General features: G+C 34.8%; 1 protein-coding gene across 1 annotated transcript in view; it reads right to left on the bottom strand.

Annotated features, from left to right (window-relative positions):
* Positions 1 to 24,736, bottom strand: part of UNC13C (unc-13 homolog C) — a 542,478-nt gene that overhangs the window by 189,215 nt on the left and 328,527 nt on the right. The window contains 1 exon segment of the mRNA XM_038580464.1: positions 13,125 to 13,258. Coding sequence (XP_038436392.1) covers positions 13,125 to 13,258 — 134 coding nt within the window.

The raw sequence follows: 24,736 nt of genomic DNA, 5'->3' as shown, positions 1-24,736 counted from the left end.
ACAGATGAAAACACTATTTAAGTTCCGTTGATTTCTAATGTGAACAAAATTATCATAGAAACCAAATGGAAAAAAAAAAAAGAAACCAAATGGAAGTTTACATTTGAATTTGCTAGTTTTTAGTCTCCAGAAAAAAAACAAGTTGCTAATAAGATTAACAGCAATAAACTTGATTGCGGAGGGAAATTCTTAGTACTCACAGGAGTAAACTGGTTTCACAAACTTCAGAAATCACCAGTAGACTCTAATGATTTATATGCTAATCACAAATTCCAAACTCTGAAACAAGTAGTTTGGAAGAGGTTTTGACTTCCACAACCATTCCCTAACTTCCCAAGTATTATATATACTTAAAAGTTAAAACAAACACACATATGACATATTACCCTTTCATATTTCATTATTCATATTTTAAAAATATAATTGGCTCTCCTCATACTGATCTGAATTTGTGAGGTTTTGCTGTACACAAATTAAATTCTCTAATATATAGCTCCACATCTTCATTTTCAAAGCAGTTATAACTTAACTTAGTCTATCATTTCTAAAAGGAGGCTTAATGAAACAGCTGATCTATTCCAACATTATTAGAATGTCTCCTGTTTTAATTTGTAGCAATTAATAAAAAACATAAATGTTTTAAATCTTGAATCCCATGAGATGTAATTTAATAACCCAATTTATTATCTGCAAATCTCTTAGTGAAATAAGAAAAACAATCTACTACTGCCAAATTTGATAATACCGATTCATTAGTCACAACAGACAAGATTAGACTCCATTAAACGCGAATTCTTATTTTGATATGCAAAGGTTGTCTTTGAAGAAAAGTATTCTTTGTTACAAATGAGTAAGCAATGGTTCTGTTACTGCATGTCATACATGCAACTGAAACTTCATTATCACTGTCAGAATTCATGAGACATTTACTTTGCTGCGCTCTTTTCACATTATTTAAAAAAATCAGCTTTTGTTAATATGTTCTCCATTTAAGAATACTTGGCATACATTAGTGCAATTAACGGCCATCATTATGAAGAGAAGGAACAGCCAAGAGGAATGAACTTAATTGAGCAGGACTTTACCAGTAAATTATCAACTAGCCTTACAAGTTAAAGTTGTATTAAAGGGAATCTAAAACATATCAGAATATTGCAGTTAAGGATCAAAGTCAGCTTAAGTATTCAGAGAGCAAACTCATCTAATTGAACATTTCCTTGGGTGACAGGAAGGAAAGGAAAGTTTTTCCTTTTGTACTTAAATTCTCCTGTACCAAAACCAAATAGATCACCAACACTGTTAAAACCCAATTACCCTTTTATCTTTTTTCTCTTTATTTACATTTACAACCTAAGGCATTATTTTAATGAACTAAGATCTTTAAATACATATTTCATTTAAATATGAAAAGTAAAGTTAGATCTAGGTTAACTATTAACATTTTGTAAAGCAATGAAAATGCCACCTCTCAGCAGAGAGGTGGTGAAAATGGCCAGAAATGACCTACAACCTTGGGCTATGTGTGTGTGTATATGTGTGGGGTGGTGGGGAGTAATAAATGGAATTTACTGAGTCCAGATAATTGTTCCTCAAGCTCCCCTGGTACCTCCAGGTTAGAGACCTGGAGAAGAGCAACTCCACATATTTGCATTGTAGGGCAGGAAGCTTGAGGCAGTAGAACAGAGATTCACATCTATGGAGCATCTACGCAATGCCAGGCTCCAGGCTAACCACTTTATATACAGTATCTCCTCAAATCCTGATAATGGCCCTATGTTTTAAGTTTCACCTCCCAAATTTTGAAATGTGTAAATCAGACTGAAAGACAGCAAAACTTTTCTAATTTCTCATGGCTCCTCTGTCTCAAAAAATATTAGACCACTAAACCACTCAAGCCATCTTTTTCTCTGAATACTTAAAACACAGTCCTTTTTTGTTTACTTATCATGTATTTATCTCATTCAAAAATATTAAGACAGTTTACAAGATTAGTAAAGTGTGATTTGCCTTGAAAGTAGAGAAAGGAAAAATGAAGCTATAAAAATAAAATGAGATTAGACATAGAAATGTATGCTGTTAGGTTCTATAGGTATTAAATGTGGACCTCAGTTCTAACAGTTTTGGCACCTAATCCACAGTGAAAAATTGATCATTTTTATCTATCTCAATTGTTCAGGAAGCAAAGTTCTTTTAAGCAGTCAATTGAGGGGGGAAAATTTCATAGTTTCTCCTTAGGGTACTAGTAAGTACACACTATTTATTAACATTTTCCTCTGATAAATAACACATTGTGTATACTTTTTTATTGGTTTATGTACAACTGCAATTGGTGCCATGTGGCATATGTTGCACTTCAAACTTTTTGTGAGTCATTATTGATACAGGTTTATTGTGCCCAGATCTAGATTAATCATGAAAACATCAGAAATGTTTGGGTTGAACTGAGGGATTAATACTCATCATTTTCTTCATGGGATTTTTACTTTACAATTAATCCTGTTGTTAATTCAAAGAGTCATTGAGATTCTGGTTCTGCCACTTACTAGTTGTGTGATCTAGAAAGTTACTTAGCCTCTGTGGGGCTTTAGTTTCTATCATCCACAATTTGGGGATGATAATAGTACTGATATCATTGGAAATTAGTTTAGGATTAACTCAATCGTTAAACTGTAAAAATGCTTATTATAGCACCTGGCTCCATTTAATTCCGTGTAGTTCCCTACATGATAATGGTAATATTTAGAACATATAGAAACTAAATTATCTGGTAAGCATAATAAACCTTTGAAATCCAAGATGAACCTTTTCTTTATGATGTGCATGCAGAGAGATAGAAAATTGAAATCTTCACAAGTGATTGAATTAGTACAACTCGTAGTAAGCATTTTTACTTAGAAAACCATTTTACTTTTAGAAAACTATTCTTAATCTTCTCAGATAATATATGGTTTGGGGAATTTGCAGAGCAACACCTGATCTGTTTTAAAATTCAAACTGACTGTAATTAGCATGAATAAAAACTTTCAAAATAGCTTCTTTTGTACCTTTAGTCAGATACTTTTAGCTCAGATTTTTGGATTTTCTTATATATATTCTCCACACTGTAAACCCCAGCTTTGCAGAGCTGATTCCTTATAGGAAATAAATTCCTTATAGGAAATAAATTGTTCGCTCATTTTCTGACAATTCAAATTGAAGCACTGCTTTACACTTCAGCAGCAACCTAACTGTGCCTACAGTGGAATACATGTGTCATTCCATGTTATGCTACTTTGGTTATAAGAATCAGAGACTCAAGTTAACTGGAAATAATTAACAGGTAATTTTTGTAATCATAATTTGCATAAAAGAGAAATAATATAAACTGCATTGCCATATTTATTGAAACCCAAGGAAAGGTGAACTCAGTTTAACAGATAGAACAATGACTAGTAGAGTCAGTCCTCATAGAACCATGGACAAGTATCTCCTTCAGAGTTGAAGGCAGTCAGAGGAGTGCAGTACATGACCAAAGATGAGATCCTCACTCAAGAAATCCACCAATACCATGACTCTGTTACTCTTATAATTGCTGCTTTTCTTTCCAAGTATCCTTTTTCCTCTTTCACTGACAATTGCCTTATTCCCCTTACATGTTGTTTATCTCCTGTCGTCTGTTTATATGTCATTTAGATTTATTCCTAATTTTAGATCACTTACTACACTTATTCCCCAAACTGTAACCTTTCAATGTCTATTCTCCTTGTCAACTGTCTCATTCTCTGAATTTCTTAGCCTAGCTCCAGAAAACAAACCAAGTTTTTCTCATTAGGTTATCTCAACAAGGGGCTATGCAGGGAAGAATTTAATTCCAGAATGACTTGTGATGTGGCAGGCACAATGATTAACCAATGAAGACCAGTGTTTAATTTTGCACATATCTCTTTTCCAATTAAATCTTCAGGGCTCCAACTCTACCTAGTGCCTGACATATATTGAGTATTTAATATGTATTTGTTAAATGTAAATGAGAATGTTAATGAAAAGTAATAAAAGTAAATAGAACAAGAAATAAAAAATGGAATAAAAATCTTCAAGCTAAAAGAAAAAAATTAAAAAATACCCTATGTTTTCTGTCCTTATTCTATTTCAGGATAATCGAGTAAGTAGCCCTAGTTGATAAAGGGAAGTTCTTCTTTACAGAAAAAATCTAACTAATAAATATTGAAGGAGTAATATAAAACCACAATTTTGTAGTCCTTAATGGAATACTGATTTTGAAATTATTATAAATACATAAAAGTATTAGAGGAGAAATGAATACAGAACTTTGGAGTGGAGGGATGAGGTTGCCAGCACTGCCTAATCTTAGCATCACATCACCACAGAGGCAACAACCAGACTTAATGTGATCCTTGACTTGATGGAGCATGAAGTACACAGAGCCACCTATTTGATATCTTGAAAAAGATAAATAAAAGGAACCTGAAAGAGCTTTTGGAGCTCATGTTCAAATATGGGGAGTATCATAAATTGAGGAACAAGTTAAATATAACAAAGAAGCAAAAAAATTCAGAAAGTGCACCATTCTAAAGGACAATGAACATGGCTTCTATAAGAAGTCAGTGACAGGATGCCTGGGTGGCTCAGCAGTTTAGTGCAGCCTTCAGCCCAAGGCGTGATCCTGGAGTCCTGGGATCGAGTCCCGCATTAGGCTCCCTGCATGGAGACTGCTTCTCCCTCAGCCTGTGTCTCTGCCTCTCTCTCTTTCTGTGTCTCTAATAAATAAATAAAAAATCTTTAAAAAAAAAAAAGTCAGTGGCATGGATAAAAGAAAAGAGAGCTGAACTAGAATAAAAGAGTTATGCTACATAATTACCAAATATAGTCTGTGAGCCTTATTTGGACCTGATTAAAACAAATGTAAGAAGGCACTTAAAAAAATAGTATTTAATTGTGGAACAGAGTACACAATGCCATGACAACACTGGTAATGTTTCTGGTTGTGATAATGACATTGTGATATGCAAGAAAATAGCCATCAATTGTAGAGATGAATACTGCAGTATGTAGAGATGAAATAATGTAATATCTGAGATCTTGATGCTGGACAATAACTAAGCAAACAAAAAAAAGCTCAAGGTATATATGAAGAAAATATGACAAAATCTTAGTAATTTTTCAAAGTGAGTGATGGATATAAGGCTGCATTATATAGCCTCTCTACTTTTTAGAATGATGAACATTTTTGGAAGACCTTTTAAACTTATTATTAAAATTTTTTTGAATATAGTTGACACATTAGTTTCAGATGTACAACACAGTGATTCAATATCTCTATATGTTACGCTACGTTCACCACAAGTGTAGCTACCATCTGTCACCACACAATGCTATTAAAATATTGACTATATTCTCTGTGCTGTGCCTTTCATTCTCACGACTTATTCATTCTGATACTAGAAGCTTGTAATTCTCACTCTCTTCAGCCATTTTGCCTATTTCCCTTATCCTCCTCCTCTCTAGCAAAATCAGTTTTTTTCCTTTGTATTTATAAGTCTGATTCTGCTTTTTGTTTATTCTTTCTTTTTAAGATTCTACTTATGAGTGGAATCAATGGTATTTGCTTTTCATAGTCTGCCTTTTTTCACTTAACCTAATACCCACAAGGTTCATCCATGTTACTGCAAATGGAAGCCACAGTGCAAACAAATAAATCAACAGCTTTAATATTTTGAACAGCATTAACTCCAAAACAGAAAGAACAAGATGCAAGTCCTTGTTTAAAGTAGCTTAAAAATAAATATTTATGATAAATATATTACAGCAAATATTCAATTTTTAAAATAATTTGAAAATAGGGATCCCTGGGTGGCACAGCAGTTTGGCGCCTGCCTTTGGCCCAGGGTGCGATCCTGGAGACCTGGGATCGAATCCTACATCGGGCTCCCGGTGCATGGAGCCTGCTTCTCCCTCTGCCTATGTCTCTCTCTCTCTCTCTCTGACTATCATAAATAAATAAAAATTTTAAAAATAATAATAATTCGCAAATAATGTTCTAGTTCATCCCACAGCCTTGGGAAAATAAAAGCAGCATCCTTTATCCTTGCATATCAAATAGATCTTTGTAAACCAGTCCATTTTCTACTCAACACATTAGGTCCTGATATATACTCTTAATATAGAAAAAAACCTCAACCTTCAATATATGTATGCTTTTGAAGGAAGCTAAAAAAATCACAGAAAAGAAAATAAAAACACATAGGATCACAGAATAGAGGAAACATATTTTGGCTTATATTTTGGGGAGCATTATAAAAACAAAATGACGTGTAAAGTCACAATACTTTAAATAAATTGGGAGTAAAATTTTATGAATAATTAAAAATAAATAATATTCCTTACTTTTCAATACATATAGTAAATCCCCCCACACACACATTGTACATTTACTGGATGACAATCTAAAGGATTTTCACATCTAAGTACACAGCTGCCTAATTCTTTTAATTCATGGAAATGACAGATAGCCAAATCTCCACATACCCAAATATAATTCACTATGTACTTCCTTAAATAGATACTTTCATCTGAATTTATTAACTCAATTAATGGTGCCCCATAAATACATCATCTTCATAGGCTCTGCATTCTTTCTTAACACTCCACTCAATGCAATTAGTCCAAAAGATACCTAATTTCCTTAATATTTCTCAAATCTGATCCTACCTTTCCATCATTTTATACAGGGCCCTCATATCTCTTCACTGGTTCACTGCTGTAGCTACTTACCAGTTATCTCCCTCACAAAAGAAAGAATATAATAAAGAAACAAATTTACTTTGAAACTAAAAACAATATAGGAATTTAATAAAACCAAAATCTTTTTTTCAGAGACTAATTAAAATTCATAACTGTCTAGCCAGTAAAAAAGAGAAAAGATACAAAATAGCAATATTAAGAATGAGGGGGGAAATGACTTTTGGTTTTGTAGACATTAAAAAGATAATAAGGAAATGTCATGAGCAATATACGATTGCAAATTTGACTGCTTAGATTAAATGTAAAAATTCTCTGAAAAACACAAACTCCGATGCTCAGTTGAGAACAAGTATGTTTGAGAGGGCCAAGATGGCAACAGAGGAAGATCCTGAACTTCCCTTTACCCATGGATGACTGAGTGTACAACTACACATGGAGCAATTTCCTCTGAGAGAAACCTGGAAAGTATCTTAGTGACTCCTACACATCCGGTGAATGAGATAAGAGCCATATCAAAATGGGTAGGAAAGACTGCGACATGGTCTTGTCATAAACTCCACTCATGACACAACACCATACAATCAAGAGGAAACCCCCAACTGCCATCTTCTCTCTGAGGAGCAAAGAGTTTGGACTGTACACCTAGTTCTCCAACTTTTAAGACTCCCACCTGAGGGAGGAGTCCTCAAAACACCTAGCTCTGAAAGCCAATTGGGGGCTTGAATCCTCAAGACTCACAGGATTATAGCAAATAAAGAAGCAGTTGTTAAAGGTCTTGTGAGCACTCCCTATGGCTATCCTTTCAAGGCTCAGCCCAAAAGAAAAGGCAAAAATGCCCATCTCTCAGTCTTCTGGAAAGGGCTTGACTGTATACTTTATGAGCCTGAGGGTCTGGCTGTTAATTTAGCATGCATCCAGGAGCTGGCTGAGATCTTTCTCAAAGCTTGGTGGAACTGGTGGGCACTTCTCCCATGTTCTCCCTCTGGATTGCTTCAAAAACAAAAACAAATTGCCAGTATTTCCCTGAAAGGATTTTACTGCATATTTGGTATCCCAATTTATGGCTGTTACCCAGGGATGGGTCCCCAGATAATCTACATCTGATAGCCAATGGGTTTTGCATTCATGAGTCCCACAAGACTATAACAAATAAAGCACCAGCTTTTCAACAGGTGCAGGAACTCCCCCTGCCTCCCCCAAATCCATGGATATACACCAGGGCTCAGTGCAGAGGAAATGGGCAAAAACGTCCATTTTTCAGTTTCTCCCTAGGAAGGGGCTTAACTGCATATTTTCTCAGTGGTTGCCTAAGGGACTGGCTTCTCATTAGCCTGTATCTAGGTGCTGACTGCTATCCCCACCCTTCTTTTGGGATATTGCCAAATCTTAACAAACTCTCAACTACAACTACGGGAGACACAAAGACAAAGCTGGTGGCTTGGACAATCATAAATGTTTGAAAGACAACCTGGAGCTCAAGCTGGCATGACTGATGAAACCAGTCTGTCAAGACTGAGAAAGGTGGCTGTTTTATCAAATGTGGAGAAACCAACACAGAGAGCAAAGGAAAATGAAGAAACAGGGGAATATGTAATAAACAAGCACACAAAAAATAAGTTAAATCACCAGGAACTGATTTTAATGAAATGGAGGTAAGAGATTTACCCAACAGAGAATTCGAAATAATGGTTGTAAAGATGCTCACTGAGGTCAAGAGATCAACACATGAACAAAGTGAGAACTTCAAGAAAGAGAAAAAATTAAAGAGAATCTTAACAGACAGAAGAGAAAATAACTTGTTACACACAGGGGTACCCCCATAAGACTATTGTGGATTTTCAGAGGAAACTCTGTGGCCTAGAAGGGAGTGAGATGATATATCCAAAATGCTGAAAGGAAAAAAAAATATGTAACTGCCAACCAAGAGTACTCTAGTTGGCAAAACTGTCCTTCAGAATTGAAAGAGATAGAGTTTCCCAGATAAACAAAAGCTGAAAAAGTTCATCATCCCTAAACTGAGAGATATACAGATCAATAAAGCAATGAAACAGAGTACAGAACTAGACTCTAATAAGTATAGTTAATTGATTTTTTGACAAAGTTCCCAAATTAATTCAATGGAGAAAGAATAATTTTTCTAACAAGTGGAGCTGGAAAGATAAGCACACAAAAGAAAATCCCAAAGAATCTTAAACTCTAGGGATGCCAGGGTGGCTCAGCAGTTAAGCATCTGTCTTTGGCTCAAGGCGTGATCCTGGAGTCCCGGGATCTAGTCCCTCCCTGCATGAAGCCTTTCTCCCTCTGCCTGTGTCTCTGCCTCTCTCTGTGTCTCTCATGAATAAATAAATAAAATCTTAAAAAAAAAAGAATCTTAAACTCTATATCATACTACACACAAAGAATAACTTGAAATGAATCATAGACCTCCATATAGGACATCTAGAAGAAAAAAGTTATTAAAAGTTGACTTATGATTGTTAAAAAGATTTCTTAAATAGGATACAAAAAGCTCAAATTATAAATCAAAGAATTAGACTACTCCATCAATTTTTTTTAAAAAGTTCTTCAAAAGATACTAGTAAAAAATGGAGAGTCACAACCTAGGAGAAAATATTGCAACATTTATATCTGACAATGGACAATTATTTAGTATATATAAAGAGCCATTATAGCTCACTAATAAAAAGATAAACATCCCAACTTGGAAATGGCAGAAAGATTTTAAAGAGTATCTGTGATACTTCATCAAAGATACATAGATTGTAATTAAGCACATGAAATGATGGTTGATATCAGCATTTAGGAAAATGCAAATTAAAACCACACTGAGATGCCACTATTCATACCTATTTGAATGGCTAAAATTAAAATTCTAACCATACTAAGTTTTGGCAATGCACAACCACTTCGGAAAGTAGTTTGGCAATTTTAAGAAATACTAATCATGTACCTACCACATGACCCAAAGGAAAGAATATGTCTATGCAGAAACTTATAAACAAATATTCACAAAAAACCTAATTTAGAAAAACAATAACAAATTGTGACCCTAACCCTAATCCTAAAAGACAAATGGATGGACACTTTGGGGTATATCTTACAGTGGAATATTACTCAGAAATAAAAAGAGACAAAGTATTGCTATGCACAACAACCTGTTTGAATCTCAGAATAGTGGTAATGAGTGAAAGAAGTCTGACAAAAAAAAAATGTACATATGACTCTTTTACAAAGGGGTAAAATTTCTAAACTAATTCACAGTATCAAGAAGGCAGAGCAATGGTTGCCTGCGGTAGGTTACAAAAGGCACATGGAAACTTACTAGGGTGATAAATAACTTCATTATCTTGATTGTGGTGAGGGTTTTGCAGCTAGATACGTATGTCAAAACTAATCAAATTGTATAATTCAAATTTGTAGTTTTATTGTATTCAATTATACTACAATAAATGTTAAGAAAGGAGAGAGAACCACACCTAAAGATCTGAAAATACTTTAATTAATGGTTTTCAATCTCAATAAAATAGTGAATTTTCTATTAGCATCTAGAAAGCTACTTTGTAAAATTTTTAATATATGAATAAATATTGCTTAAATAATCTAGGGCACCAATTTAAAATGAAGTCGGAATAGAAAGAACAAATGTCAATTACATATACAGGTTTACTTTAATTTCTTCATTCATTCAACCAATATATATGCCTGGAATATATATTAGTATAACAAAACCCTCTTCTTAATTCTTCCTTCTATAATTATTATAAATTGTCATAAAATTTGAATAAGTCTTTAAAACATCCTCAAAATCTGAGCAAATACAATCATAAAACATAGATTCCAAATACAGGGAAGGCATTCAAGACTTTTTTAGGGTTTGGTTTTCATATATATATTAAAAAAAAAAGACTCTAAACTCTGGCATTAAAAACAAAAATAAAAAACAAAACAAACATATTCTTTTCCTTGTCTCACTGTTCTTTTTTATACTTAGTAGACTTAATTTAGTTCATAATTTAAATTTTATTTCTGCCATAACTAAATGTATTTTCTCCATTTCTTTTAATGTATTTCCAAAAAGTCAAATAAAATCTTTGTATATGTTTCAAAGAATATGACTAAAAATAATTCTGATAAACTTTAATTGATTCCATGATTTTATGATGTATCTTTTACTAGTTATACCTGGATTTCTGATATTTGGTAAATGTAAAGAATTTCTTTGATTAAAATAAAATCTTGTCATATAACTTTTAATTAGCTTTTTTAAGATGTTTGTTTTCATTCAATAGTCATTTACCAAATGGCCTAACCTAGCTCAAGGGCACAAAGTAAGTATGGATCTCCTTATCTTTAGGGAATCTCTTCTGTCTTAAAGAAGGTTCAAAGAATGAAAGAGGGGCCCCTGGGTGGCTCAGTTGGTTGAGAGTCTGCCTTCAGCTCAGGTCATGATCCCAGAGTCCTGGGATCAAGCCCTTCCTGCTGAGCAGGGAGCCTGCTTCTTCCTCTCCCCGACCTCTGCTCACTATCTCTCTATCTTTCTAATAAATAAAATCTTTAAAAAAATGAAGGGGGACACCTAGGTCGTTCAATGGTTGAGTGTCTGCCTTTGGCTCAGGGAATGACCCCTGGGGTCTGGGATCAAGTCCTGCATCACACTCCCAAAGGAAGCCAGTTTCCTCCTCTGCCTGTGTCTCTGCCACTCTTTCTGTGTTTCTCATGAATAAATAAATAAAATATTTAAAAAAAAATAGAGAAAACATATATGTTCCATAAAGCTGACCAGAATGAACAGTGAATTTGCATATATTAAAAGAGAAGGCAAAAAAAAAAAAAAAAAAAAAGAGAAAGGCAGCTGGGTGGCTCAGTCAGTTAAGCATCTGAGTCTTGATTTCAGCCCAGGTCATGATCTCAGGGTCATAGGACTGAGCCTGACATGGGGCTCAAAGCTCAGGGAGAAGTCTCCCTGAGATTCTCACTCCCCTTTCCACTGCCCCTTCCCCTGCTTGTGCTTTCTCTCACTTTCTCTACATACATACTTAAAACCTTTAAAAATAGTAAAAAAGTAAAAGAGAAGATATGATCCTAAGCTATCAGAAGAAAAATAAAACAGCACAGTCTCCATAGATGGTCATCAGGAGACACTGGTCTTCAGGCATATTGGGTGAGTATAACAGGGAAAGGGAGAAGAAAGTATAAACATAAACCTAATGATGCTATCATGGTTGCATACCAAAGAGGACCAATTTCTCCACAATTAGGAACTGGAGGCAGGTGAAAATCAATGGTTAAGAAGCAAGGCAAGGATGAAAATTTGGGGATCTTAAATTTATTCCTTCTGTAATTGAAATTACAATTGGATTCGAAGTAAGCTATTTGACCCTGTCTTGACCATTATAGAGAATTAATAAAATCAGTTTTCTATAGTAAGTCTGAGTCTACTTCACACTTTACTACATGGTTTGTCTATCTGCTATCCCTGTTGCCCAGAGTATTTCAGGTATTACCAATATGTCAGGATGCTCTATTAATCACATTGCAAGCGCCTGGTTGGCAGATTCAGATGTTATTTTGTGTTTGCTGTAGAGCCCTCAACATGTAGGCATAAAATAAATCCTAAACATGCAACACTAAAGTTGGACTGGGTCTTGGATATTATCTAGAAATCTAGGAGGAAACCGAGACCCAGGGTAATTAGATAATGCGCCCAAGGTCTCCTAGCAAGTGGCATTTTAATAGATTAATAATTTTAGACTCTTCTATAATCTGTTATTCTAGAATAGCTATGAATTTTAATTCATCCACTTGTCTATCTGCTCATAAATTGTAAATTATATGCATGGAGGCACAGGCTTACATTGTTATTTGAGAAATTGATTCATTCCATTAAATATCGTAATAAATACATGGTATAGAACTATTTTGAAAGCAGGTTTTCTCTTGACAAATCTTTATTATTACAAAGTCACAAAGAAATATGTTCAATACTAACCTTTCAACATTCTTCTTAGTTTTAGGGGAAATGCAATGGGATAGTTTTTTAGAGTGTTTTTTTTGTTTTGTTTTTTTTTTTTTGAGACAGGAGATAGTTATGAAAGGAACCAAAGAAGAAACTCTACATCAAATAAAAATAAATTTGGGGAAATATTTGTCTCTATACCCAAACAATCTCACTCAATGGGGCTTAAACTAAAAAATCATAACACCATTAAATTGATATTTACTGATGAAAGTAGAAAAATGCTGCTTTACATAACTTAATTTTGGAAAACAAACTTTTCCAATGAAAGTATAAACCATGAGAGGATAAATCATGCTTCAAATACTTTATGTTTTCATAACTTTAATGGAATAAAATCCATTCATTTCCAAGACAGTGTACTTACTGATTCAGGACAGGTGTGTAGGCAGTTTTATCCTCATCAATAATAGTGACCATCAGTGTAATAAGTTGGGGCCAAAAATCCAAATTCTTGGTGGTTGGTCCCTGATCGTCTCGAGGAATGTCATGTTTCTTACTCTGCTCACAAGGTCACACAACATGTAAAAGAAAAGATTAAATGGTATGACTTTAGTTTGTCACTGTGAAATGGAAGGATCAAAGAAAAATGGTTATGGAAACATTCTTACATCATGTGAGCCAACGCTATTAAATTCAGGTTTCCTTTCTTCATTGAATGACATTCCATAATATAAAGTCACAATGGCCAAGCCCGGCTTTCATTTCTACATCCTTTGATTTTGAGTTGGAAGTTGCTCTTTCTTAATTGCAGTTGATGATCTTAGGAATTATTGTAGAAATTATCCCTTTGGAGGGAGGTTGAATTCTGTGTGTACAAGATGTGTGTGTGTGTGCGTGTATGTGTTTATAATTTAGCCTGCCTAATGAGTGTGTGCGTGTTTATAATTTATCTTGCCTAAATATTTTGTCCACAGTCACATTTATGGTAAGTGGGCAGAACTCAAGACTGCCTGGTTACAAAGTCTATCGCTAAATTCTACAGTATATAAATGTTCCAAGAATGGCCTAGACCACAAATGCATCTAGTTAACTAAAAGTTACCTATCTTTCTTGTGTGTGTATGTGTATTTAAATCATATTTGAATCCTTGATTATTATGTTTCATGAATTCTCCAGCTTTCACTCTGAGAGTATAGTCCAGGATAATCTAAGTTTACATTGAGATGAACAGAGTACAATAAGGATCTTGTATGTTTCACAGATCAACATCATACTCAATACATACAATTCTTTTGTTTGGTGGGTATTCTTCTTAGAGCACTTCCTTTACATTTACTTTATAAACAATTAGGCAAAAAAAGATAAAGGCAGAAACAATTTTCATTCAAGTATACAAATAGGTAGGAAGCATATGGCTCCCATCATTATTTTTGCCAAATGATTTATAAGCTTATAGGTCCAGGATATCTGAAAACTTCAGTTTGTGGCTCAGGAAATTCATGGGTTTTCTGGTAGAAAAGGTGGATTAGATTTTATTTGGCCCAAATTATTGCCATTTCCAATGATGTCTCCTCCAAAGATCAGCCACCCTCTGCAGAATGGTTGCATACATATCTTCTAATGCTAAGACATGTAACCTGATCTGAGTGAGTCGTCACCGCGTTACAGTTAAAACATAGCCTTATATTGAATCCACTTACTATTAGAAACCTTCATACACAGACTATAACATACCTTTAGGGACATGTATTTTCCTAGGGTGCTTCCAAGTGCTAATTTACCTTTATGTTCAAAATACAATAGATATTAAGTGTTGGAGAGCTAAATTAGTCCAAAAATAGTGGCTGGCACAAATTATTTCAGATTACCACTCTCCAGAGGTTCTTAGGAACCTTGTATATGTGGTCCTGAAGAACCACTTGAAACTTCTTGGTAGGTTTCCTCTTTTTATTCCTAAGGTATATCAAGGCACATCAGAAGATCTTCAAGAAGAAAATTAGGCAGCAATACAGGCTTACAAGTATCCAGCTTTGCCTACTTTCAAGTTACATTTTCAGTTTAAATTTATCTTTCTTTGGTGAACAAGATTTTATTATTGCCACAATAATGTGATTATTTACTTATTATCTTAAGTTCAATAGATTCCTTCCTCTATGATGTATTTAGAAATCAGGAAAACCTGGTATATTATAAAGGTTGTAAATAAAATTAGTTCTGATGGCCACAGCATTTGTTTCTCAAATGTATCTGAACTTGATTAAAACTGTCATTAACCATCATGACATATATACAGCCAAATTATGTGTCTAACTTATTTCAAGTAATGAGATTAAATGAAAGCAAATGATTCTAGATGACATGTCTAGCATCAGAGTCACTTATTGTCATCTGCAAAAAGTAATATGGAAAGAAGGAGAGAACAAAGTAATTGAATACGTATTAATTCCAAAATCCCTTAGTTGTCACAAATTCTACTTTCATTACTCTTTTTTATGGCATTGGAGGATTGTAGATGGTACCATTTTTCATCAAGTTCTGTATGTTGCCCCAGAATAAACCAAACTGGATGTTGAATCATTAAGTTTTTACATACCACATGACATCATAATAAATCGAGTTTTCCCTAATTTAATAGTGCACTTCAATAGCTTGCATACTTAAAAGGATGGGATACAATCATGAATATTTAAACACATACCAGATTTCTTAAAGATTAATATTTTTGTAAGCAACACTTTATTAATATCTTTGAAGTCTTAGGGCATTTGATCTTATGGTCAGAAAAATTAAGATAATGGTAGTAGAAATATAGGAAGCTAGTCATAAGTACACTAATATTTACTGAAACCCTTACAAATTAATATTTATCATAATAAAAATATACCTTATAATTTATGCTTATACTCTATAAGTTTAATACATCATGATTAATGACAATGAACAAATGGGAATTCAGTTTATAAAACTATAACTTAGCAGATCGATTTTCATTATGGTCATTAGAATTACAGTGACGAAACACTATTTCCTTAATACATTATTGAAGAAAGGGACTAGAAAAGCTGTGAGAGTGTAACAGGAGAGAATTTTTGAATGCGTAAAAGTTGCCAGGCTGTAGGATCAGCCAGAGAAAGTTTTCAATGGTCATGTTTATAAAGGATATTTCAATACAGAAAAGTTTTTACAGACAAGCTGAGCAGATATGCACTACACCTTTATAATATCAAATGAGAAAATATGAAGATATTCCATAAAGAGAAAACCATTACATGAAAAAATAAGTATCAAAATAACAGATGCCATCTTCATGTTAACATGGGACTTAAGCAACATTTCTAAGTCTGTTATAAAATGTGCAGCATTCCATGTATTTGTTTAATAAGTACATAATTTTGAAACATTTCCTCTAAAGAGTTGGCCAGAGAAAGGTTGGAAGAAGGAATTTAGTAAAGCAAGGGGATACTGAAATGCAAAAGTACACAACAGATACATAACCGGGGAATTACTACTAGCATTGTGAGCCTACAAACTTTTGACAATGTGTATTTCTCTATGATTGGTTCTAGTGGATATTAGTATTATTTACACACACACACACATACACACACACAGTCCATGCTCAAACAAATTGAGAGAATGTTTGCTTAAAACAAAGTTAAACAGGTTATTTCTAGATTCCTGGAGTAATATACTAATGCGCACTGTGATTCTCTAAGATGGTGGTTCTCAAATTTTAGTGTTTAGCAGCATTGTTAGGAAGGCTTGCTGGATAGCACACTGGCAGTCCCTATCAGAGGGCCTGATTGACCAGGTCTAGAGTGAGGCCTGAAAATTGGCATATATAATGAAGGACCTAATAATGTTGGTGCTACTAGCTCAGGGACTAGTTTGAAAACCACTACTCTGAGAGTAAAAAAAGGAGCAGTGGTTTCTCAAATGTATTTGGACTTGACAAAGCCCTCCATTCCCTTCCTATTCCCTGTATCCCATCATGCACAACTTTCCACAAAATAATCTTCCTCTGAACTTGCTTTGGAAAACAAAAGGCTACAGAGATAGATGCAGGAGTCAAATCCTTTATTAAATTGTGTATCTCATCAAGGAATTAACATCTAAACTATATTTGATGAGGACCATTAGAGGATTTCAAACATGAGACCACTTAATTACATTTTTGTTTTAAATGATTTGGCAGTAGCAGGAAGTTTAATTGAAGTTAAACTAATGAAATAGTTAATAAGGAAAATTGATAGGCTCATGAAAATACTTATGCAATGGTTAATAAGTGAAGTGATAGAACTCATTGCCTAAGTGGTAAGAAAGAAGAGAGAGAGAGAAATCAAGTGGAACAATCCAGAAGGTAATTACATAGATAAGTCTGGAGTTCAAAGCAACATTCTGGACTGCTGATGTAACTAGAAGAATTCCAGGATATAAGTGGTAGTTGAAATTATGGAGTAAATAAGATTACTCAAAGAGAGGGAGAATATATGGCCAGAGGCAAGACATTGGGGAAAATATGAATAAAGAAAATAATACAATTTTATGAAACAGAGACATAAATGGGGGAGACAGTTGAAATGGGAGAGAATGGATCCAGAGTGCACATGGGAGAATTGGTCTCAAATAAATGAAGAACATGGGTTCTTCTGAGTCACGCAATGGAGTCTTGGAGATGTCTTGCTGATGGTGAAAAAGAATAGCTACGAGTTTCTATCCTGAGAGAGGAGTAAGTAGTAAAGATTTGAAGCAAATCCCACAAAGAATGACAGACAGCCTAAACTGGACCCACATTGACATGACCAGAGAGCTTGGAAGCTTTGTTGAGAGTAGGCCCCTGAGCTTACAGTGGTCACTACTCTGGATAATGAGTTTTCTCCAGGAGTGGATTTAGAAGTGAAGGAAATGGTGTTGGATTTGCTACTAAAGTACAGTAAAAGCTAAAGAGATTTAAATGTTTGACAGGAGTGGTTGAAGTGCTGGAACAAATATTTAGTTTGGTCCAGAGGAAGGAAGAAGAGAAACAGAAAGGCATAAGTAAATGCAAATCTTTTTTGTTTCACTTCTTTCAACTTTTGCCAAGAGCACATAGATACTCCACCCCTCAAGTCATTATACATCTTTACTTTCTTCCCTGATCCCATTACAGTGCTGAAAAGGCTACGGACAATTACTGTAATTTATGCGTTCTACTGATGAGAAAACTATGGCTGCTATGGTTTAAAGTGGCCCATCCAAAGTCACATAAGGTCCTAAAAGTCAGAACACCCAGACCTTGAAAATTTCATGCTCTCAAGAGAACCTCTTTTGCTCTACCTCCCTTCTCCTCAAGTTAAAAATTATTCAAGTTAAATAGAGCTGGATTTTGTTTCCTAAGTCATAAAGAAACAAATTAAGCTACTAATTAATAGGGCTTATGACATTTACTTTAATTAAAAAGTTTGAGAGCCACTGCTAAGTGGAAACATTAATAATTTTAATTGATGATCTAAGTTTCCTTATATATAAATGGGGCATCCTTTTGAAGGTGGTATCAACACTTCCCATTACTATTGCTCTTTTTTGCCTCTGGCAAAGTTCAGTTCATCATTTACTTAGATTGTTTTACAAGTTCAACACCTTTGATCTATCTGCTTTAAAAGTTTTCTCAGGCAGCCCTGGTGACTCAGTGGTTTGGCGCTGCCTTCAGCCCAGGGTGGGATCCTGGAGACCCAGGATCGAGTCCCATGTTGGGCTCCCTGCATGGAGCCTGCTTCTCCCTCTGCCTGCCTCTCTGCCTGCCTCTCTGCCTCTCTGCCTCTCTCTCTCATGAATGAATAAATAAAGTCTTTTTAAAAAAAGTTTTTTCCACTATGATTCTTGATGCCACTGTCAGAGATGCCTTCTTGTCCCACTGAATTTTACTGGCATATAGTTAGTCACTTAACTTTGGATATAAATGGGAGAGATTCAGGGGGGTCAGGAATGAATGAACTGGATTTTGATCACACATTTGATGAATAACCCTTAGTATTCTGGCCATACCATGTATCATAAAATTCTAATCTTTCAATGCAAATAAAGCTGTGCCATCTTTGTCTTTCTGGGACAGCTGGGGCAGAGTTCATATATTGATTCCGTGATATGTTATACAATTGACTTTTTAAATCCATAGCAAAAGTGCCTCCAGGCAATGTGAATGGCAACACTGAGAATCTAAAAGTTACACATTAAGGAGTGAAATTTGGAACTATACTCAAAGCAGCCACTGACCAATGCTTTCCTAAGTCTGGCCCATATATCACGCACATCAGAATTACCCAGGTTGCTTATGAGAAATACATTTCACTTGAGAGCCTCTGTTGCAGACCTACGAAATCAGGGTAAATGGAGATACGACTTAGAAATCTGGACTTACACATACAGCTCTGCTCTCCTGAAATCCTCATATTCATAGGAAGAGTCAGAACATGAGTCCTGACTCATAATTAAGTCAGGTAAAAATAGACATTTTTTAAAGGAAGAAGAGTGATATAGTTCTTCCTAGATACCAATATCAGCCATGGATTTGCTAGATTTTGTGTTTTGTCATAATTTAAAAAGACTTCTGTTTCACCTTCATCTGAGAAATTTTCAACTACACACAGTTCCTTAATTTTAAGAGGAGATGGAATGTTTTTCTGGATATTTATGTGATGCCTCTTCCAAGTGTTAATAAACTCCTATGTTAGATCTCTTTGTAAAACATTATTTTTTAAATTAACAGTCATTAGGAAATTACTGTTCTATTCAAATAATATATATTGCTAATTGCGAATAAAAATTAAACCAGTAATAAATAAATAATTATTAAAATAAGAGTAATAAAGTAAATAAGAATAATTATTAAATAAGAGTAATTATGGAAAATTAAAAATATGCTAATATAGTTAGAGAGAAAAAATTGCATATATTAGAATAATTCATTTCTGCTACAGCAAAAATATTTAAAGAATCTTTACTGGGTCCTTTCAGCTTCAGTTACTCCTAGATATCTTGATACTTAGATTGCCAAAATGACATTTCAAACTGTTTGGACATTCTTAGTGGCTTTTCACAGTACTAAATGGTTCCTTGAATCTGAATAGACTGTACATGGTTAAATGATCTATACATAACTATAAATTGTGATAATTCTGAATGTAGATTTAAATATACAAATTACTTAACAGCATGGTGTAATCGAATAAGTAATCATTGAACACAGAATCAGAAATCTTCATTTTGTTCTCAGCTTAACATTAACTTGCACAATTTGGAAAATGATTTTTTTCAACTTCAGATTTCTAATACTGAAATAGGATTATATATGCCAAATCCTCTGTTTCTGATAATTCTAGCAAGTATATAAGTACAATATCTTCAATTAGAGGATATTTGTTTCTGTCCTCTTATTGAATACTTGCCTTTAATTAAATTTATGGCATATGGCATATGGTCTACCAATTGATAAAATTCTTATTAGAATCCCAAGAGAGGGATCCCTGGGTGGCTCAGCAGTTTAACACCTGCCTTTGGCCCAGGGCATGATTCTGGAGTCCTGGGATTGAGTCCCACATCAAGCTCCCTGCATGGAGCCTGCTTCTCCTTCTGCCTGTGTTTTTGCCTCTCTCTCTCTCTCTCTCTCTCTCTCTCTCTCCCTTTCTCTCTGTGTCTCATGAATAAGTAAATAAAATCTTAAAAAAAAAAAAAAGAATCCCAAGAGAGTTATATTTAAGAAAGTTTATATTTAAGAAAGTTTCTTAAATATAAAACTATTTCAGTGACTAAACTAATAATTTTGCCCTTTTCTCTTTATATAAATTAAACTTAGAACAAAAATGAAAAATTTAGTAGGTTACCGTGTAACTGGCATTTATTTTCCATTTAAGATACTACACCTTAAAAAAAATTTAGCAGTGCTTAAATCAAACTCAGGAGTACCATGATCGCTGACTTCAAATACATGATGGGCTTTGTTATAAGAAGAGATTAAAAGATAAATTTGTCTTGTGGTCAAGAAGAAACTAGTACCTATGAGTAAAATTTTCAATACAGAAGACTTTAGTACAGTATAAGGAAAAATTTTCTAAGTATCAGATCTCTCCAAATGTTATTTTTTTTAAGATTTTATTTTATTATTTATTAGAGATAGAGAGAGAGGCAGAGACATAGGCAGAGGGAGAAGCAGGCTCCACGCAGGGAGCCTGACATGGGACTGGATCCCAGGTCTCCAGGATCAGGCTTTGGGCTGAAGGCTGCGCTAAACCACTGAGCCACCCAGGCTGCCCATCTCTCCAAATGTTATAAACTCCCAGATGTTAAGAGGCAAATAGGAAATCCCTTGTCTACACTGTACCTAAAAATTGACCACATGTTGAGTTTCTCTTTAATATATTTTCTATGATTATATGCCTGCAACTAAATTTATAGAGAAGAAAACATGACCCATAAGTTTTAAGCACTTGATATGATCTTAATTTAAAAATACATGGTTACCATTTTTAGTTTTATTGAAGTATAAATTAATAAATAAAAATTGCATATACTTAATGTATACAGTTTGTTAAGTTTGGATATATACCTTGGATAAACAAGGTAATAAACCTATCCATCACCCTCCAAATTTGTCTCTTTGCTTTCTCCCCTTGTCCTACTTATAAGACACTTACCATGAAATCTACCCTCTTAATACATTTTTAAATGACACTGTATTGTTAACTATAGGCACTGTGTTGTACAGCAGGTATCTAGAACTTAATTCATCTTGTGTAACTATAACTTCATAACTCCTGAACATACGGGTACTGTTTAATTTTAATTTTTTTTAATTTTTAATTATTTTTTTAAAGATTTGAGAGACTGCATATGTGTCTGCAAGCCTGAGTTGGGGGTGGGGCCGGGGGGGGGGGGGGAAGAATTCTCAAAGGGATTCCCTGCTGAGCATGGAGCTTGAGACAGGGCTCCATCCCCAAACCCTGAGATGATGACCTAAATTAGATGCTTAACTGACTGAGCTACCCAAGCATCCCTTTTATAAATTTTTAGAGTGCAAAGAGTGGAGGGGAGAGGGAGAGAGGGAGAGAGGGAGAGAGAATGAATGAATCTTAAGCAGGCTCCACACTCAGCATGGAGTCAGATATGGAGCTCAATCTCACCACCCTCAGATCATGATCTGAGTCGAAATCAAGAACTGGATGCTTAACCAACAAAGACAACCAGGTGCTATATAGATACTATTTTAAATGGCTGGAATAAATATGTCAGAAACTGGATAGCTGTTTCCCAAATCCGTTTTCCTTTTCCTTGAGTAAACAGCTACATTACTGTGGAAAATTAAGTATGACTTTAAATTCTTTGATAATCTTTCCATTAAAAGGTGTGTTTATATTTCCTTCCCTTGAATATGGGTGACTCTGACCAACAGAATATGACAGAAGTGACCTACGTCAGTTTTCAGGCTGAGGAGTTAAGAAATTGGCAATTTCCAATTCCTGTCTCTTGGACCATCTGCTCTTAAAATCCAACCACTAAACTGAAAATGCCCAAGTAGCCTTGTGGAGAGGTCCATATGGGAAAAAAACCAACCAAAGGATCTGGTAAAGGTTCCAGCTGACAGCCAACACAACATGCTAGCCATGTGAGTAATCATGTCAGAAGCAGACCTTCCAACTCTGGTCAAACCACATCAGCTGAAGCCACATAGAGCAGAAATGAGACTTCACCACTCAACCCTGCTCAAATTGCATATATGTGAGCAAAGTAAGCTATCGTTTCTATCTTAAACCATTAAGTTTTGAGGTAGGTTAAAATTCAACAATAGACAATTAGAACAGAATTTGTTACTGGAAGTGGGGCATTCATGTAATACAAACTTAAAACATGCAGCAATGATATGGGACTGACTGGTGGCAGGCAAAAGCTAGAAGGGTTTCAAGAAGGTAATTAATGAAATCAGAGGACTTGTCAGTGAGAACTTGAAGGATAGTGAACAAGTGAAGAAATCATTATTTTAGGTCAGGTAAAAGATGACTCTTGATATTTAGTGGGGAAAATTTGTCAACATTGTCACCTACAATAAATACAGAAAGTAGAAAATATAATGTGAGCTGGTGGATTTAGCAGCATAATGAAATGGCAAGTAATTTCTTATAGCCATGTGGATAGAATAAGATATAGGTGGAGAGAGAAGGGAGCTAAAAACACACACACACACACACACACACACATTTTCCGAGCAAAATTTATAGGAAATATAGAGAAACTAGGACTTCCTGGGTTCAAAAGTAAAGCTTTCTCATCCTTAGTTTTTTCAGGAGGTAAGGCTTTAAATGTGGGAAATCGCTTCAGGGAACTTATCAAATCCAGAGTGCTTTACTGGTATGACTCTAAGATCACGCAAGATCTCTAGGTCCAGAGCAGGTTTTCTTTATGAGCTTTCTGAATATTTAAAATATACCTAATAGAGTTCCTAAGAATCTTAAGAAGTTCCTCTTTGAATTTTTCTGCTAGAAAAAAAAAAAAAGAAAGCTCTTAATAATCTCATAGTTTCTTCTGCCTTGCAGTACCTTTCAACTAGATAGACTTCTAAGAACCTTAAGTGCATTGTCCTATATCCTATGATTTTCCATCCACGGTAAAGAAGTCTGTCTCAGTAAGAAACATGAGTACTGTTTTTGTCTAACGGAATGCCTGCAGATACTCAAAATAAATTATATCAGTTTGGATAGAAAGGAATTAAGTTAGTATAAAATGAAAAGATGACCTTGACTCTCCAAACTTCTATGGGCAGGAAGCCGACTAGAAGGCTACTCAGTTGTAACAAGGAGCTGTTTCTTATGGAACAGGGTAAATGACCTAAGGGCAAGGCTAAAAGCCCAGCAAATGGAGCCATGAGTCACAGAAAATAATTCCTAGAGAGCAGGACTCAGCTGCAATTAAGAACTGACAACATGTTCCCAGCTAGATTTTAGAATTTTTATGGACAAGTGACTATCGTGTGTCTCCTATTTTTGAATAGAATCATCTGTTTCAATTATAATATTTCTATCTCACCACTATATATTGGTTATGTGGGAGGAGCTAACAATTTGACTCTGTAGTTTCCAGATATTTAGATCAAGAGGAATCATATTTCAGAAATGGGACCCATGGAGCTTCATCTCCATCTGGACATGATTTAGAGTGATCCTGAACCTCAAGTATGAGCCTGAAACTGTAATAGGACAAGAATTTTGTAAGGTGTTGGGAGTGAGTACAATTTGCACTTGAGACAAATATAATGAATCCTTGGAGAGGCCCACATGGACCTAAACTCAGCTTCGAAGATATCACCTTCAATTAAGCTTTCAGATGACAATTGTTACCAACTTTCTAGTCATGTGTGTGAGCCATCTTGGAAGTGGGCACCTCAACCCTGAGCCACTTTGGTTAATGCTATATGGAGCAGAGATAAGTCATCCCAAGTAGGCAGATGCTTAACCACTGAGCCACCCAGTTGACCTCAGTGTCTCTTTTTTCAATGGATTAAAAATTCTCCTAAATATAGAAATAATAAAGTCTCTCACTCCAAATAGGAAAAGACCCAAGAAAATGAAATAGATGGAGGAAATAAGATGCTGTAATAGAAATAAACAGAAACTTTGCTGCTAAGCAGGTGTATTTATTTTCTGTTGCTTTCTGAAAATTACCACATTTTTAGTAGTTTTATATAGACATTTATTGTCTCACAGCTTCTATGGGTCCGGCATCCAGGCTTGGCATTATTGGGCACTCTGCTCCATGTCCCACCAGGCTGTAATCAAGGTGCTAGCCAGGGATGGCAAGTCTATGTGATTGTTGGAAGAATTAATTTATTTGTGCCTATAGAACCCAGAGAAACTTGATTATTTCAAGACAAATAGGACAGTATCTCTGACCTCAATAAAGGTTCAAGTTTCCTCTTAAACAGTCACCGGATTAAGTCAATACTACTCAGTTTAATCTCTCTTTTCATTAATTCATAGTCAAACTGATTAGGGACCTTAATTAATCTGTAAA

The sequence above is a fragment of the Canis lupus genome, chromosome 30 (genome assembly GCF_011100685.1).
Source record: "Canis lupus familiaris isolate Mischka breed German Shepherd chromosome 30, alternate assembly UU_Cfam_GSD_1.0, whole genome shotgun sequence".
Classification (NCBI taxonomy): domain Eukaryota; kingdom Metazoa; phylum Chordata; class Mammalia; order Carnivora; family Canidae; genus Canis; species Canis lupus.
This window is presented reverse-complemented; position numbering and strand designations above follow the sequence as displayed.